The sequence below is a fragment of the Pavona decussata genome, unplaced genomic scaffold, assembly GCF_977016875.1.
Source record: "Pavona decussata unplaced genomic scaffold, jaPavDecu1.1 SCAFFOLD_353, whole genome shotgun sequence".
Taxonomy (NCBI): domain Eukaryota; kingdom Metazoa; phylum Cnidaria; class Anthozoa; order Scleractinia; family Agariciidae; genus Pavona; species Pavona decussata.
The window spans coordinates 317,584-332,500 of NW_028145734.1; the positions used below are offsets into that span (position 1 = coordinate 317,584).

Below are 14,917 nucleotides of genomic sequence, written 5' to 3' on the forward strand. Positions count from 1 at the left end.
AGCTCACGAGTAGCTGGGTGCGGCTGAAACTGCGTTTAACTTTGCGACCAAATATTGTTCTTCATTCGTCCTCGCACAACAAATCCAGTCTGAGCCACTGTGGCGTGCTTATTCTACAACTAGTAGTACATCCACATTAAGCAGGTGAGCTTGTATTTGATCAATAATCCTGAATAGAACGCCTTTAATAGGCTTGAAATGAAGCTGAGGGAAGGAAACCATTGACAGACTGGCAGTGTATATAAGAATATAAGTTACATCGTACCTACTAACGTGTCTAGATTTCTTACCTCAGTAACATATCATAACATAAAGTACTTCCTTCAAGACTTGTAAAGACTTTAAAGATCTCCTAGCTCAGCTCCTTGGATAAAATATCATAATGTTAAGAATTTCTTTGCTTCCTTTTGAATGTCACTGTCGCTTTGGAAGGAGAATCTCAGGAGCATACGGAGATGATTGAAAAGATTAGGTTTAGTTTAAGTTGCATAGATGTCGTCGGGGAAAGAAATCAGTGATAAAACGATGATTTCGTGCTATAGAAAGAGCGAAGAGATGGTCCTTTGTTTCTAAAAATTAAAGACAGAATTTACTGTAAAGTGCATCGGTACAAAAGTAAAAGTTTCTTGTTGTGGCAAATATATTGCTCGGGTCGTAGTTGTTAATTAAACCACATTTTCGGTGAAATTAAACAATGCTCAATGCCAGTTGTATTGTGGAAGTGGTCTGCAAAAGTTCACAGTATGCGAGTATTTATTTTAACTGAGGAACTGAAAATCGTCGCTCAGTGTTCACGCCATTATCATGGGCCAACCATCAGCCAAAGTCCAAAATATTTTCTTGCTTGAAAAGCAATGAATTATTGATTTACAATTCCTTATAAACGGAAAATTTATGTTGCATTCTGTGCGATTCTTGCAAATTTAAAGTTTCTTCAATGTTACTAATTTAGTCGTTGAGTTGTAAAGGGAACTGACTTTGCTTCAGCTTGGCAAACTTTCTTCAACAATCCGGAGGAGAATTAGTGTTGTGATCGGTAGGGCCATGCCAGGCGGGTTCTCGACCGACTTTTATGCATAATTATCAATCTTTCAACGGAATCTGTATAAAGATCTAGATGACTTTTTATTGGAAAGGAAACTTCTTCCAGGAACTTTCTTTTGTGTTATTTGAATATTTTTTGTTCTAAGCTGAAGAGCGATTCTAGAAAAACAGGTTTGGCCAGCTGACTAATATCCTTGTTCTCTCTAGCTTACAGGCGCGCAAGCGAATAAATTATGCAAGATTTGTTTGACAGAAATTTGGCACAAAAGGAGGCTAAATTTTTTTTTTACTTGTCTTCCGTTTCAGCTCGCAAATTTGTTTTCATCTTTGTTTACGGAAAGATTTTGTGAGTTAGTGTGCCACTTCTTATGAAGATTCTCAGTTTCCGAAAAAAGAAAAAGAGATAAATTGCATGAAATCTTAAATACAGAAATCGCTGACAAATAAAATTTAACCAAGTCTAACGTTAGTTTGCACACCGTCTGTTGAATTCAGCTGTACATAAAATATGACTCAAAACCTGCTTCTGTTTATTACCAAGTTTTGAAAGATATTAATTATTCTCCTTAGCCGTTTTCAATTCTTACACTTTCCAAGTATAATTGAGTGTGTAACTTTTATTTTAGCTGGGCATTTAAACCTTTTAAAAAGTTTCTTGTGAAATTCTGAAGGTTTCTTTACAAGCATTTAGCTAGAACACTGCAAGTGAACACAACAGCGAGCAAGCATTGTCTGACTCTCTTTACGAATGCCTTGGTTCAATTGGATCTTTTATTTGCTGGTAGATCTCATTTTTTTCACTCCTAACTCTCAATGTCTTCGTTAATATAAGTTCAATGTTTCAGCTTGAAAAGCGCAAATGTTTGAAGGCTACATTTTGCCAAATCGCAGGCTTTGGACGGTTACATTCATAACACTCTCGAAACGCGCCACCTCTTGGAATTCTGCGCTTGGTCAACATCCCATTTGTGTTTGGCGACTCGTTCTGCTCCTTCCATTTATTTTTTTGGAGGAATTCAGTGGAAACCGAAACGCCAGCTTCTTCCTACTTTATGTTAAAAACAGCGAGAAAAAATAAGTGTTCATAGGTAAAACAATGTTCAGCTCGACAGTCTGTTTGCAGTCTCGCTTGAGTAGCATTGCGTTATTGATTTAAAGCTCAATATAGCCGAAAACATCACGTATTCAGTCTGTGCGATACTCACGAATTTAAAGTTGCTTCACGATGCTGATATATACACTCGATTGCAAAAACGTTGACACCTAATTTGAAGCATAAGCCATGAACGATGAGAGCCAACGGATGTGTGGGTAGTGTTTAAAAAATGGCCCTGTTGGCTAACTTGACACTTTAAGGAAAGCTCTGACATTTTCCACCATTCACCACGGGAAACTAATTTTGGTTATCAACCGTTTCACGAGAATAGAATATTTTGCAAATAAATTTAGTACACTTATACCTATAAAGCAGTTGGGTCTCATCGTTCACAGTTTATGCTTTTTAGGTGTCGTTTTTGCAGTCTAGTGTACATGTAGTTATTCATTTGTGCAGGTAACTTGACTTCCGCTTTAGTTGGTTATCTGTCTGCAGGAAACCGAAACCATTTTTGTGAACAGTAGGGATGCCAAGCAGATTCTCGACTTAAACTTTCTAAACGGAACTGTTTATAGGTGACTTTTCTTGGAAAGAAAAATTCCTTCCAAGAACTTTCTTTTCTGTTATTTGAATCTTTTGTTTCCTAACCCCTAAGGGCACAGGTACTTGGGCGTTCAAACACACAGAACCAATAAGTTATTTTCTTCAAGTTTTGTTTGACAATCTGTTTATCGAGGGAAGAATTTATAGTCTGAAACATCGCGTCGTGTGACTTAATTATTCCAAAGGTGTTGTTTGTGAACCTCTCTCTTAGTGTATGCAAAAATAATGTTCACGGAAAACAAATTGAATTTGTTTCAAAGCTGAGAAAAGAAAAACTTTGTATGGCCAAGTGAAAGCCTTAAATTTATATAAAACATTGAACCATGTGAATTGAATCATTACCATGAGAAATATTGATTAAGTACCTAAAAAATTTTCATACGAAGTAAACATGAAATGACAAGAACGAGGGGCACGTGAACGACCTTGTTCTCAGGGAGATTGCCACGTGAAATACGGTTGAATACGGTGTATTCTTTCATGAATCGTCGGCTACGATTCATTCTGAACCTTAAAATTTTTATTTTTATAGTCATTTGCACTTGGCTTCCGCATCTTTCAGAAATACTTCCACCTTGTTTCTGAATAAGTAAAAAATGAATGTGAATTAGTCAATGATAGCTAAAACAGTAAACTTATCTCTTCATGATCAAAAAAGGTTTTATAAGCACTACTTTGTTCCCTCTCGTCAAGCATGTTTCGAAATTTTCTTCCTCTTGAAATTCGAGCTTTACAACCACTTTTTTTTGACTTTTCTAAGAAAAAAGAATTATAAATTCTGCAAAATATAGTGAAACCGGATAAAACCGGTTAGCTTACGAGTTAGCTGGGTGCGGCTTAAACAACGTTCAACTTTGCGACCAAATATTGTTCTTCATTCGTCCTCACACAACATATTCAGTCTGAGCCACCGTGGCGTGCTTATTCTACAGCTAGTAGTACATCCACATTAAGCAGGTGAGCTTGTATCTGATCAATGATCGTGAAGAGAACGCCTTTAATAGGCTTGAAATGAAGCTGAAGGAAGGAAAACTTTGGCAGTGTATATAAGAATATGATTTACATCGTACCTACTAACGTGTCTAGATCTCCTACCTCAGTAATATATCATAACATAAAGTACTTCTTTTAAGACTTTTAAAAGACTTAAAAGATCTCCTAGCTCAGCTCCTCGGATAACATATCATAATATTACGAATTTCTTTGCTTCAGTTTGAAATGTCACTGTCGCTTTGGAAGGAGAATTTCAGGAGCATACGGAGATGATTGAAAAGATTAGGTTTAGCTTAACTTGTATATACATATCGTCGTGGAAAGAAATCAGCGTTAAAACGATGATTTGGTGCTATAGAAAGAGCAAAGCGATGGTTCTTTGTTTGTAAAAATTAAAGACAAAATTTACTGTAAAGTGAATCGGTACATGAAAGTAAAAGTTTCTTGTTGTGGCAAATATATTGCTCGGGTCGTAGTTGTTAATTAAACCACATTTTCGGTGCGATATTCGTGAAATTAAACAATGCTCAATGCCAATCGCATTGTGGAAGTGGTCTGCAAAAGTTCACGCGCCGAGTATTTATTTTAACCGAGGAACTGAAAATAGTTGCTCAGTGTTCACGCCATTATCATGGGTCAACTATGATAACAGCCCAGACGAGCTGGGTATTTGAATCTTTTTAAAAGTTTACTTGTGAAATTGTGAAGGTTTCTTTACAAACAAGCATTTAGCTAGAACACTACAACACACAATAGCGAGCAAGCATTGTCTGACTCTCTTTACCAATGCCTTGGTTCAACTGGATCTGAAGAGTTTTGTTTGATAGTCATTTGCACTTGGCTTCGAAAGTTTTCATAAAATTTATACTTACATTTTGTTGCTGAATAATGTTTGTCTTTTCTCGCTAGGCAGTGAATTATTTGGTCATGAAGTCGATGCTTTTATTTGCTGGTAGATCTCATTATTTTCACTCTTAACTGTCAATGTGTTCGTTATTATAAGAAGGCTACATTTTGCCAAATCGCAGGCTTTGTACGGTTACATTCATAACACCCTCGAAAAGCGCCATCTCTAGGAATTCTGCGCTTGGTCAACAAACCATTTGTGTTTGGTGACTCGTTCCGTTCCTTCCATTGATTTTTTGGAGGAATTCAGTGAGAACCGAAACGCCAGCTTCCCCTGGCTACTTTATGTTAAAAGAGCGAGAAACAGTAGCTGTTCATAGGTAAAACAATGTTTAGCTCGCTAGTCCGTCTGCAGTCTCGCTTGAGCAGCATGCCATTAGTGATTTATAGTTCAATATAGTTGAAAACATCACGTACTTTGTCTGTGTGATACTCACGAATTTAAAGTTGCCTTACGATGCTGATATATAGTCATTCATTTGTGCGGGTAACTTGACTTCAGCTTGGTGATCTGTCTGCAAGAAACCGAAGCCATTTTTGTGACAGTAGGGATGCCAAGCAAGTTCGTTCTCGACTTAAAAACGTTTATGCATATCACTCTGTTATTTGAATCTTTTACTCTCTAACCCTTGAGGGCAGAGTTACTTGGGTGCTCAAGGGTAACAACAGAGCAAATAAGTTATTTCTTCAAGTTTTGTTTGACACAAATTTTTGGAAAAAGAACTTGTTGAGTTTTTTATTTTTCCTCTGCTCACAACATTTGTTTTCATCTTTGCTCGCGAAAAGATTTTTTTAGTTAGCATGTCACTCCTTATTAAAATACTCAGTTTTCGAAAAAAAAAATACACAAAGGTGTATATTTCCACTATACCAATGACGAATAAAAATTAACAAGGTTGAGCGATCGCTAGAAGTTAAAACCAATTTGAAATTTAAGGTCAAAATTAGGAGATTCTGCATTTTTTGCAAGCAAGGCACGAACGATATTATTATTATTATTATTATTATTATTATTATTATTATTATTATTATTATTATTATTATTATTAGTATTATTATTATCATTATTACTATTTCCTGGAAGATATTTTTGATGAGAATAGAATCGGAGGTTTTTGACGGCGACAAATTGGTACCTTAAAAAGAAAACTGACGAAAGTCTTTTTAAATTAAATAAAAGACCGCGTGTATATGAATAGCTGCAGACTCAAAATAATTTTTTCCGAAAAGCAAAACGATCTGCAAACACAGGAGACAATATTTTAAGTATTTTACCCAAATGTTCTCATTAGATATCCGTAATTCAACAGTCCGCCAATTTCTTCAATGCCGGCAACAATAAACATATACAGACGAGCCGTCTTAGTTTGAGAATGATGCATTCTTTACATTATCGATATCCTGTCCTTTAATAAAATTATTTCTTTATACAGTTTTTGGACGTTTTCGGAATTTTTCCAGTTCACCACTTTCCGTATTGCTTGGGCCATTTCTTCAACATGTCTTTACAATACTCTTTTAATGGAATTGAAAACAAGACAGTTTCAACCGCTAAGCCAGGTCAAGCTGTCTTTCCTTTAGATGAATGGTGGTTCTACGCCAGCAAAGAAATCACATATAACTGACCCCAGAATATTAGCAGATGTGTACTCTTTGAATCACTGGTATTGTCACAACCATAGTAACGAAGAATTCTCATTGTCGTTGCATGGCTTTGATGTGAACCTTTGATTTTAAAAAAAACTACAGTGTGATTTTTTAGAATTTTTCCCCAGCTCATTCAACTGTCAAAAATTGTAAAAGCATCGAAGTGTTTCACTCTCTTTATGAGGACTTGTGCTTTTTCTTCGTACCGTTACGTTAAAAAAATAAATGCAATTTACAATTAACATTACAGACATTACAGGGCAAACTGTCTTTCTCGTGTTCGTTTTGTACTCTTTTCGGCTTACAATTGTGTAAGTTATCCTATAATGTGCAAAAGGCCTGCTACATTTATAATTACTGACCCTCATAATATCCTCTTGGTCTCTCTCTGCATTAAATCAACGATTTCAGCCTGACTGAGGCGTGTTATTCAGGTTTGTGCAAATGTCTGAGGAAAACGGAGGCGGCATTTTTTGTAAGCTGGCAAATTATCAGGAGTAATTCTAAACGAGCGAAAAGCACTTTTATTAGCACCGAATTTTGAACATTCGTAAATTTTGATTCTTGCCGGCAACTTACAATGACAATGTTTCTTAGTGATGAGACGAAATCCAACTGTTCCTTAGATATTTCCTCAATATTCTCGTTTATTTTCGGCTCCCCGTTATAACTCTGTTTGAGTACAGCCTCATTTCTCACAAACCTCCACTGCCGGTTCAAAGACTTTCACTACCCACGCCCAAGTCTGAAACCCAACTTTGCTCATATTTCTCGCACTCAAAAGACGTGATGGGTCTTTTCAATCTTAGCTCTTCTGAAGAGTGAAAAATACAAGAAAGCCTTTTGTTAGTTGAACAAAAGAGGAACCAGATAACAAAGCTAGGAGATGTTATTAGCTTCAACATTAGAAGCACTCTCCGATTTCTGGCTCTGCGTTATGAACATGATGGCCGATTCGTCTTCCAAAGAATTCTCCATCGAGCTCAAAAACGGAGATATGTAGACCAAGCTATCTCTTGCAACAAGAAGCTTAAACTGAGCAAGTGCATTGTGTTTAATACTATGCTAATATTCTTCGTCATATACATGACAGCCAACAACACTTTTCCCAGGTGCATGTCAGAAACACATGTTCCACGGTTGTAAGACCTTGTAATTACCATTTGTTAACAAAAGACTGAATGGTGTAATGATAAAGGTTGAAGCGATTAATACCACTGCTAGAAAATGTATCTTAATTTCATTGTTCACGTAAAAAACAATAATGTGGAGGCGACTGAAATCGTTGATTTAATGTGGAGAGAGAACAATAGGATGTAGATCAGGGTCAATAATTGTAATAGATAATTACTTTGGCAGTCAGTGCTATGAGAGACTATTGCAGCCAGCTGAGGGCTACACCCTCGGCTGGCTGCAATATCTCTCAAAGCGCTATATCCCATAGAGCACTCGCGTTCATTCTCTAACCCTTACTTAGCCATGAAGGCATCAAGACTCAGTATTGAGCTGGTTAATCACGGACAATGGACACTTTTACCCGCCACGAATGACAAAATATGCATGCATGCATACAATGCAGACAATGCAGATGCAGACAATTTGTTAGACTTTCAAATCCTACATTTCGGGTTTCTACTTATATAAACCAAGACGATAGAATCTTGACGAAACATTCATTAAAAAGAATGTGGGCCTGGTTTTTGTTGCTGGATCTGAAACTAACTTTTCTGTTAATTTTTGTTTTAAGAGCGCGTCAACCAAACAAGACATGGATACCTCACTTGACAGGATTCTGAACTCTGTAAGGCAGTTCCTGAAAGACGTTGACGAACTCACTCGTGCAGATGAAGAGCTGCTGGTCAAGCTCGAAAAAACCGTTCTGGCAGTTTGGAGGATTGAAGAAAAGGGAGATGAATGTATCAATTTCCTTAAAGATACGTGCAATAGAGTCCTATATAGTGGTTACATTATCTTGATATGTAAAATTGCTGCCCTGTCAAAAGTATGCCGTGAAATGAGGCAGGAAGAATCAGAATTTCCAAAAACAATGCAGCCAAAAGTCAGGGAGATACGTAGCTATATGGATTCAATCCAGAAGCAACATGAGAAGATAGACGCTTGCATGGAGAAAGTAATGACAAGGGTAAGTAGTGAAATTCCTGTAAATGTTGGATAATAAAACCGAATGGGCAGTATGGTGACTTACGAGCGGTGCCTCATTTTGTCAGCGTACATACGGTGAAGTTTGTATTAAGCAGATACCTTCGGGACTCTTGCCAGGGTCCGGCTCTTAATGCAGGGCACAGTCGAACCTCCATGTGCGACCACCTCTCGTAAGCGACCACCTATCCAAAACACTAAATTTTTTCCCATTCAAAGCCCTATAATTGTAGCATCTCGTAAACGACCACCTCTCGTAAGCGAATGCGACTAATTCTTGAGCTGACGGCAATATGATTTTCATTGTTTTTTTTTTAAACCTCTTGGACTGATCTTCATGTCCACTGTATGTACTAACTACTCAGAGTTTACGAGGAACATTTAGTGAAAATCTAGCACTGCTCGTTTTGGAACTAGGAAAATGTATGCGATAACTTCTCTTCGAATAATATAAATAGAAATGTCAGACCAGTTCCCGAAGGAAACTCCCTCTGGTTCGACTGTCGTAAGCGATCACCTCCCGCAAGCGAACACTAAATCTTGGCATTTGGGGTGGTCGCTTACGGGAGGTTCGACTGTATCTGTTTTATACAGGTTCTGGTAAATTGTGTATTAATAGTTAATCATTAACCCCTTTATATGTTCCCGTTATTATAGCAACAATTCATTAAATTTTAGTTCATATTTAAGTAATTTGCAATGTCATCATTATTATCGATTAACTACCACTAGTCTACAGAAAACGGTACACAAAGAGTCGTAACGCACGCTTTTGGAAGTAGATTATATAAACTCATAATCTAACAAAGGCATTCCAATTAATACAGGTTTTGTGTGACAAGGTGGCTTAATTTTAGCGTCTGTGTCCACTTAATGAGTAGACAGTAGGGTCCGCTGGTTCAAGTAGATACGGAAGCAAATATTTGGACCCAAGCTGGTGTCATCTTAATACAGGGTGTCCGCTTACTTCAGATTTCACTGCAGTTTCTGTGTGCTTCCTAATATAAAAAGAATATTTTCGCGGCTTATGACAATGTGAGAGAAATTAATCTTATCAACTGCTCTTGAAATACGCCCTTTTCAGAGATAACTAAAGTAAGCTTCAATCTGGAAATGAACAAATGCTGTTATTGAAAGTGAATATATAAAAATACATACATTTCAACTGCAGAAGAAAGAATGAATAAGTGAATGATCATCGCAGTTATATGCGTAACTTTAAAAGCAGTTGCGAAAATCCCGGAAAGCCTGAAATAAATCAGGCTTGAACGGGGTTCGAACCCATGACCTCTGGGATACCGGTGCAGTGCTCTACAAATTGAGCTATCAAGCCAACTAAGAGCTGGTCATTTTGGGAATTCGTAATATACCCAGATTTTGTTTTGTTTTGTTTGTTTTTTTGTTTGTTTGCTTTTTTACACTAATTCTTACCTGTTGATTTGCCTTTCTTACAGATCGAGGAATATAACGAGCGAGAAACGTTATCTCAACGGGAAAAGAATCGGTTAGAAATAGATCTGCTAAAACTTGAGAGTGACTTGGCGGCTGCTGAAAACTACCACAAAAAGGCAGAAAAGGCTTTGGAGTCCCTTTGGTCGGAAATAAAATGCTATCTGACAGAGGAAGCTGCTGTAGGTGTAGCGAAAGTTGCAGCGGCAGCGGGTGCGGCATATGTTGGTGCAGGTAAGCAATTAATCTCAAATCAAATAGGAGTTGTGTTATGGAATAGTCTTATTTGAGTGACTGCGAACTCTAACAACAGAGCACAACTCAAGTTTGCTGGTCTTGCTAAGTTTTGGCGTTCGACGTAGAAAGAACATACTCCTAATACAGACCGGAGTCGAGATTGTATCAGACAATCAACGAATAAATGAATGGATCTTGGGACGCGTATTATATCTGGCATCCCTCGCATTGGCCAAGGAGGGAGTGACCGGAATCGAGATCATCGAACGCACTCCCTAATCTTTGATTGTTCAGTACTAGTAACTTATCATACATAAGGTAATGAACGGTCAAATGTTTCTGTTGATCGTAGAGAAAGTAGCGAGCAAAATATACGGAACGTACCTATAATGTAGGTATTTAGTCACTAGGCGGATAGATCAGTTAATGTTGAGAGACCGCCAGGATTTTTATTGATTTGAATCAAACGAAAACCACAAGAATCGACGACAGTCGATGTAAAAGCGCAGGGCGACGTTCCAACATGCATTTTTGACGCTGAACATCAGTTTTGTTTTTGTTAAATTTGATTTAAATATACTCACCCTAGCCTCTTTGAAGTTCCAGTCATCAGCTCAAGTTTTGACGGATTTAACTCTCGGCATAACTCCATCTTATTTTTGTTAGGTCTATGCGGCCGTGCCGGTGTTAAAGTTGCAGGTACCGCGGCCGCAGTAGCGGCCGGTGGATTTATGTTACTGAACGAAGTATCTTCCCTAAAAGAAACGAGTCAAGCTTTAAGAGGCAAATGGAATGCCATAGAGAGTGATCTAGAGCTTCTAAAGACAGAGTTCGAAAACAAAAAAACCGATGTTAACAACCAGAAAAAAATGGGGGATCTTGTCAAAGATATGTAGAGTGCATTTTTATGCGTAAAAAAGCTCATGTAATCAGCTCATGGTCATTTAAAAAACTCATGCACAGGGTTTTCTTAGCAAAATGCTTTTAATAAAACAGTAATAAAAGATTTAGAGAGATTTTTTAGAAACACAAATCAAAAACTCCAATTTAGTGATACCAATGGCCTAACATGTCAACTGACGGATCCTGTGAAGAACTTTGGCAGATGATTGTTTAATGCAAACCTAACGGTACATTCGACACCGCCTAGTGTACTCAAACTTACCTTGATTATGCTGTGTCCTTTTGTTTGTTTGTTTTGTCTTTTAAAGAATCCAAAATAGGGTTTTGTGATCTCGGTCATATGGACCCTCCCCCCCCCCCCCCCCCCATAAAAAAAAGAAAAACGGAAAAAAGCCAAAAAGGATTATTTGTTATGACAACTATGGAGGCCACAGAATCGTTTTTGGAACTCGCTGCACAACTGAAAACGAAAGTATTTTCAGCAATTGTCCTGAAGTGAATTACAAATATCAATAAGTGCATCATCTTGTTTATCTTAGGTAGTTCATTAATTCAATACCAGCTATACTATACTCGTTGACTTAGTTAAACGAGACTTGGAACAGATAACGTAAAGCAAGCGCACGAGGTTCGTCCCCTCGTGGTTATGAGATTCTGTTCTTGTTTAACAGCATTTTCAATTTAAAGTTAAATTCTTTACTCTATCCTTACCGACATTTATAGAACACTTCAATGACCAAACTCTTCCGGTAAATAATAGGGAAATTGTAAGCATGGTAAAAATTCTCCTTTTCTTTAGCTAAAGTGAGTTTGGAAGAATGTTCCATTACATAATCATAGCAAAGATTTCTGAACATTCTCTGTTTATGTGGTAGACTCGTCGTTTATCACTGAGTTAGTTTTAATTTTCATATGGCGACGTTTAGGACTTTTGAAACTGATAAAAATGAAATAAAAAAAATTCCTGTGTGTATTTTGTTTCCATGTTCCTGGAATGTGATTTTAGGAAATTAAAGTTTGAATTAATGACATATACACTCCTGAGTGAGTGACTCAAATTTTGCGTTTCAAGTAATAAACTCGGAAAACATTTTGAATATTTTCGCTTCATTTGAATATGTTTCAAAAGCCCTAATATTTGCTTTTAGAAAAGGCTATAGCGACATAGCCATTAAAAAAGAAAAAAAAAAGGCGTCATTTTAAACTCCTATTTTACACTTATCTACAGACAACGTTAATCACGCCTTGCTTACCCAAATATGCCTCCCCCCTATCCCCCCGTACAATGTTGCAAGCCATTCTCTCAAAATTGTCTTCCATCTAGATTAACAGTGAAACGGGGACAGGGCGATGTTACGATCGAAAACTTCTTTTGAAGAAGAAGAATAAAAAAATTGTGCGAAGAACCGGGCGGTTTAGGATCTGTAACCACCATTTCTGTCGATCATTGTAGATTCAGAGCAACATGGTTTCCATACAAGTATCCAGCTTTGCATAGTTTATTTCATTTTATTGGCCTTGGTCAATGTCGTCATTGGCCATGGCTGGGGCAGTTTGGCCAAGGCATCAACTGGCGATTGAGATAAGATCTTTGTTATGTTTTTAAAAATAGTTTGTTTACTGTGCACTTTTTAGTTTTTTCTTAGGGTATGTAGACATGGAGGTGGGGGACCCCGGGTAGGTGAGGTACCCCGCCTCGGTGGGGTTACCAATCTCTCCACACAATCTCTCTTTATTTCTTGATCGCGTTCACATGTGAAGTGGGGTACCTCACCGAGGCGGGTTGCGCGCTCAGCCGAGGCGGGTAACCCGCTTAGCTGGGGTGAGTTTTCTCAATGTGAATGCTAGAGGTGGGGTGGGGTGATGTTCATCCGGGCAATAGTCTCAGTCTTTGTTGATATATGTACTTAGCGACCACGCTATTGCTTTTTAAACCTCACTCCAGCACCCCGGGGTTGCATATGAAAGCCTGTTTTTTCTGACCTCGGGTAGATGGGGTACCTCACCTTCCCGGGGTCCCCCACCGCCATGTGAACAGGCCCTTACGTTACCAGGCTTATCGATAGATTTTTCTTACCAAACAATATTTGCTCTAATGCCTTTCATTTTCATGTGAGTGTTAATTCAAGTTTTGTTTTGTTTAGGTTGTTTTTTTTTTCGCACTAAAATTTGTTACGTGTGACGGATTGCGAGAATTGATCTACAAAAAGCAAAACGTTGCGGTGTTACTCGATTGAAAACCAAGGCACAAATTTAGGTTATCAATAACCCAAACCTGGGCAATGAAAATTAATTTTACTTTGGGTCATCATATGTGATTTTTCACGGGTAAAGCTACATTTTTGTACCAGACAGTTTTCACCCTTCTCAGTTTTCGTGCTGGAATCATTGACTATCGCTAAAAATCAGCAAGTCAATTCGAACGAATTTTGGAAATTCTAAGCCCTTTGAAAATGAAAGGTATTATTGTAACAGTGTCAGTTACTGGACTGCACTCTAATATGATGCTCTCTCGCTTTTTATAGCCTTTCTCTTTTGGGCTACAGTTGCCGGCGCCGTTACCGGCCTCGCCCTGTACTTGGTGTTGAAAGAATGGCTTGCCAAGAGAAAACGTTGCAACAAATTATGCTTGATCATTCGTAATTATTTTGATAAGGTAAATGAAATCCAGTGTATATTAAGATAAAGACTAAGGTGAACTGTTCCTCAAGCAGAACCTTCATTTAGAATTTCAATGGAAAAGAAACTTGATGTAGCTTACTACTACTTTGGTAAAATCCAGCAGAAATGATATCTTTACTTAGATTTGTAGCATTGTAGTTCCACAGCGACTGACTCATTGCGCCATCTGTTTACGAGCTGTCAAATATGAGATATTTTTCTTTAGGCTTTGATTGGTCTATTGCATAGATTAGCCCCTTAAAGTTGCATCGATCTTACTTTTTTGGACAGTGATTGAAAAGTCACATATTGGTCAGTATAAGTGTAATTATAGATCCTGTATGCATTAAATGTGTGCCTTTTTGCGTTGGAATTGGCCGTGTTTGGTTAGGGGAACAAATGCATCATGCATGGTAATCTGATTCGTAGCTCATGTTAACACTTTTTCGGAGCCTGTCACTACTTTTAGCTGAGTTGCAGGTGGATAAGCAACAATGGCCGGCATAACGTAATGTCGAAATCCAATCAGTTAACAATAAGAACTCGACTCTCTTTCTCAGGAGGTCACCAGCTAGGAATTGGAAACTCGAATAGATCAAATACCATAACTTCACTGATGTTTCTTCTACTAATTCGTAGTTCATTAGATATAATTTCATACTTTCCACATTTATTCATCCTTCAAGGGTATATTAGAATTATTGATCACATTATTGGACAATATATAAGGTAGAAGCTCTTTAGCTTTTATTTCAGTTACTCATAACCTTCTTCCGTACAAGGCTCTGCCAGAAACAGCATTTGTTCCCCTGACTGGATGTAAACTCTTAGTTTAAGACTACAAATAGTCATTTACTTGTAAACAGCTTAATAAGTTTTAAGAATTAAGGACGACACTTTTAAGTTTTGAAAACATGTTTCGAGAAAACCAGCTATATATATCATCGTCAGTTACACTGTTTTCAAAACTTAAAATTGTCGTCTTCTTCTTAAACCTTATTAGTTGCCTGCTGCTAGCCCTTTTGGCAAAACAGGTTAATCTAGTTTTCAATAAGCCCCCTCATGTTAAGAAACCAATTCGATTGTTACAACTTATATTCGTATATTCAATGGATATTATTTTAGAACAGAGAAAGAGAATGTAGAAAATCAACAGACTTTTGACATTCAAATAGCGTGCCAGACACACTGTAATTTGTGTCTTTTACATTAGAAACT

The 14,917-nt window shown here is 37.6% G+C and overlaps 1 protein-coding gene across 3 annotated transcripts in view; it reads left to right on the forward strand.

Moving 5' to 3' along the window:
- The window catches only part of LOC146453033 (uncharacterized), a 15,126-nt gene continuing 209 nt past the window's right edge, over positions 1-14,917 (forward strand). Inside the window, exons 1-4 of one of the 3 annotated variants that reach the window (XM_085097130.1) lie at positions 1-144; positions 8,037-8,432; positions 9,904-10,132; positions 13,564-14,917. The exon at positions 13,564-14,917 is cut by the window's right edge and continues 209 nt beyond it. In XM_085097130.1, coding sequence (XP_084953256.1) covers positions 8,058-8,432; positions 9,904-10,132; positions 13,564-13,724 — 765 coding nt within the window. In that variant the 5' untranslated portion in view covers positions 1-144; positions 8,037-8,057 and the 3' untranslated portion in view covers positions 13,725-14,917. Of the gene's footprint in view, positions 145-3,579; positions 3,701-8,036; positions 8,433-9,903; positions 10,133-10,801; positions 11,396-13,563 lie in introns of those variants that run through there. The other 2 variants (XM_085097127.1, XM_085097128.1) reach the window with 2 other exon arrangements.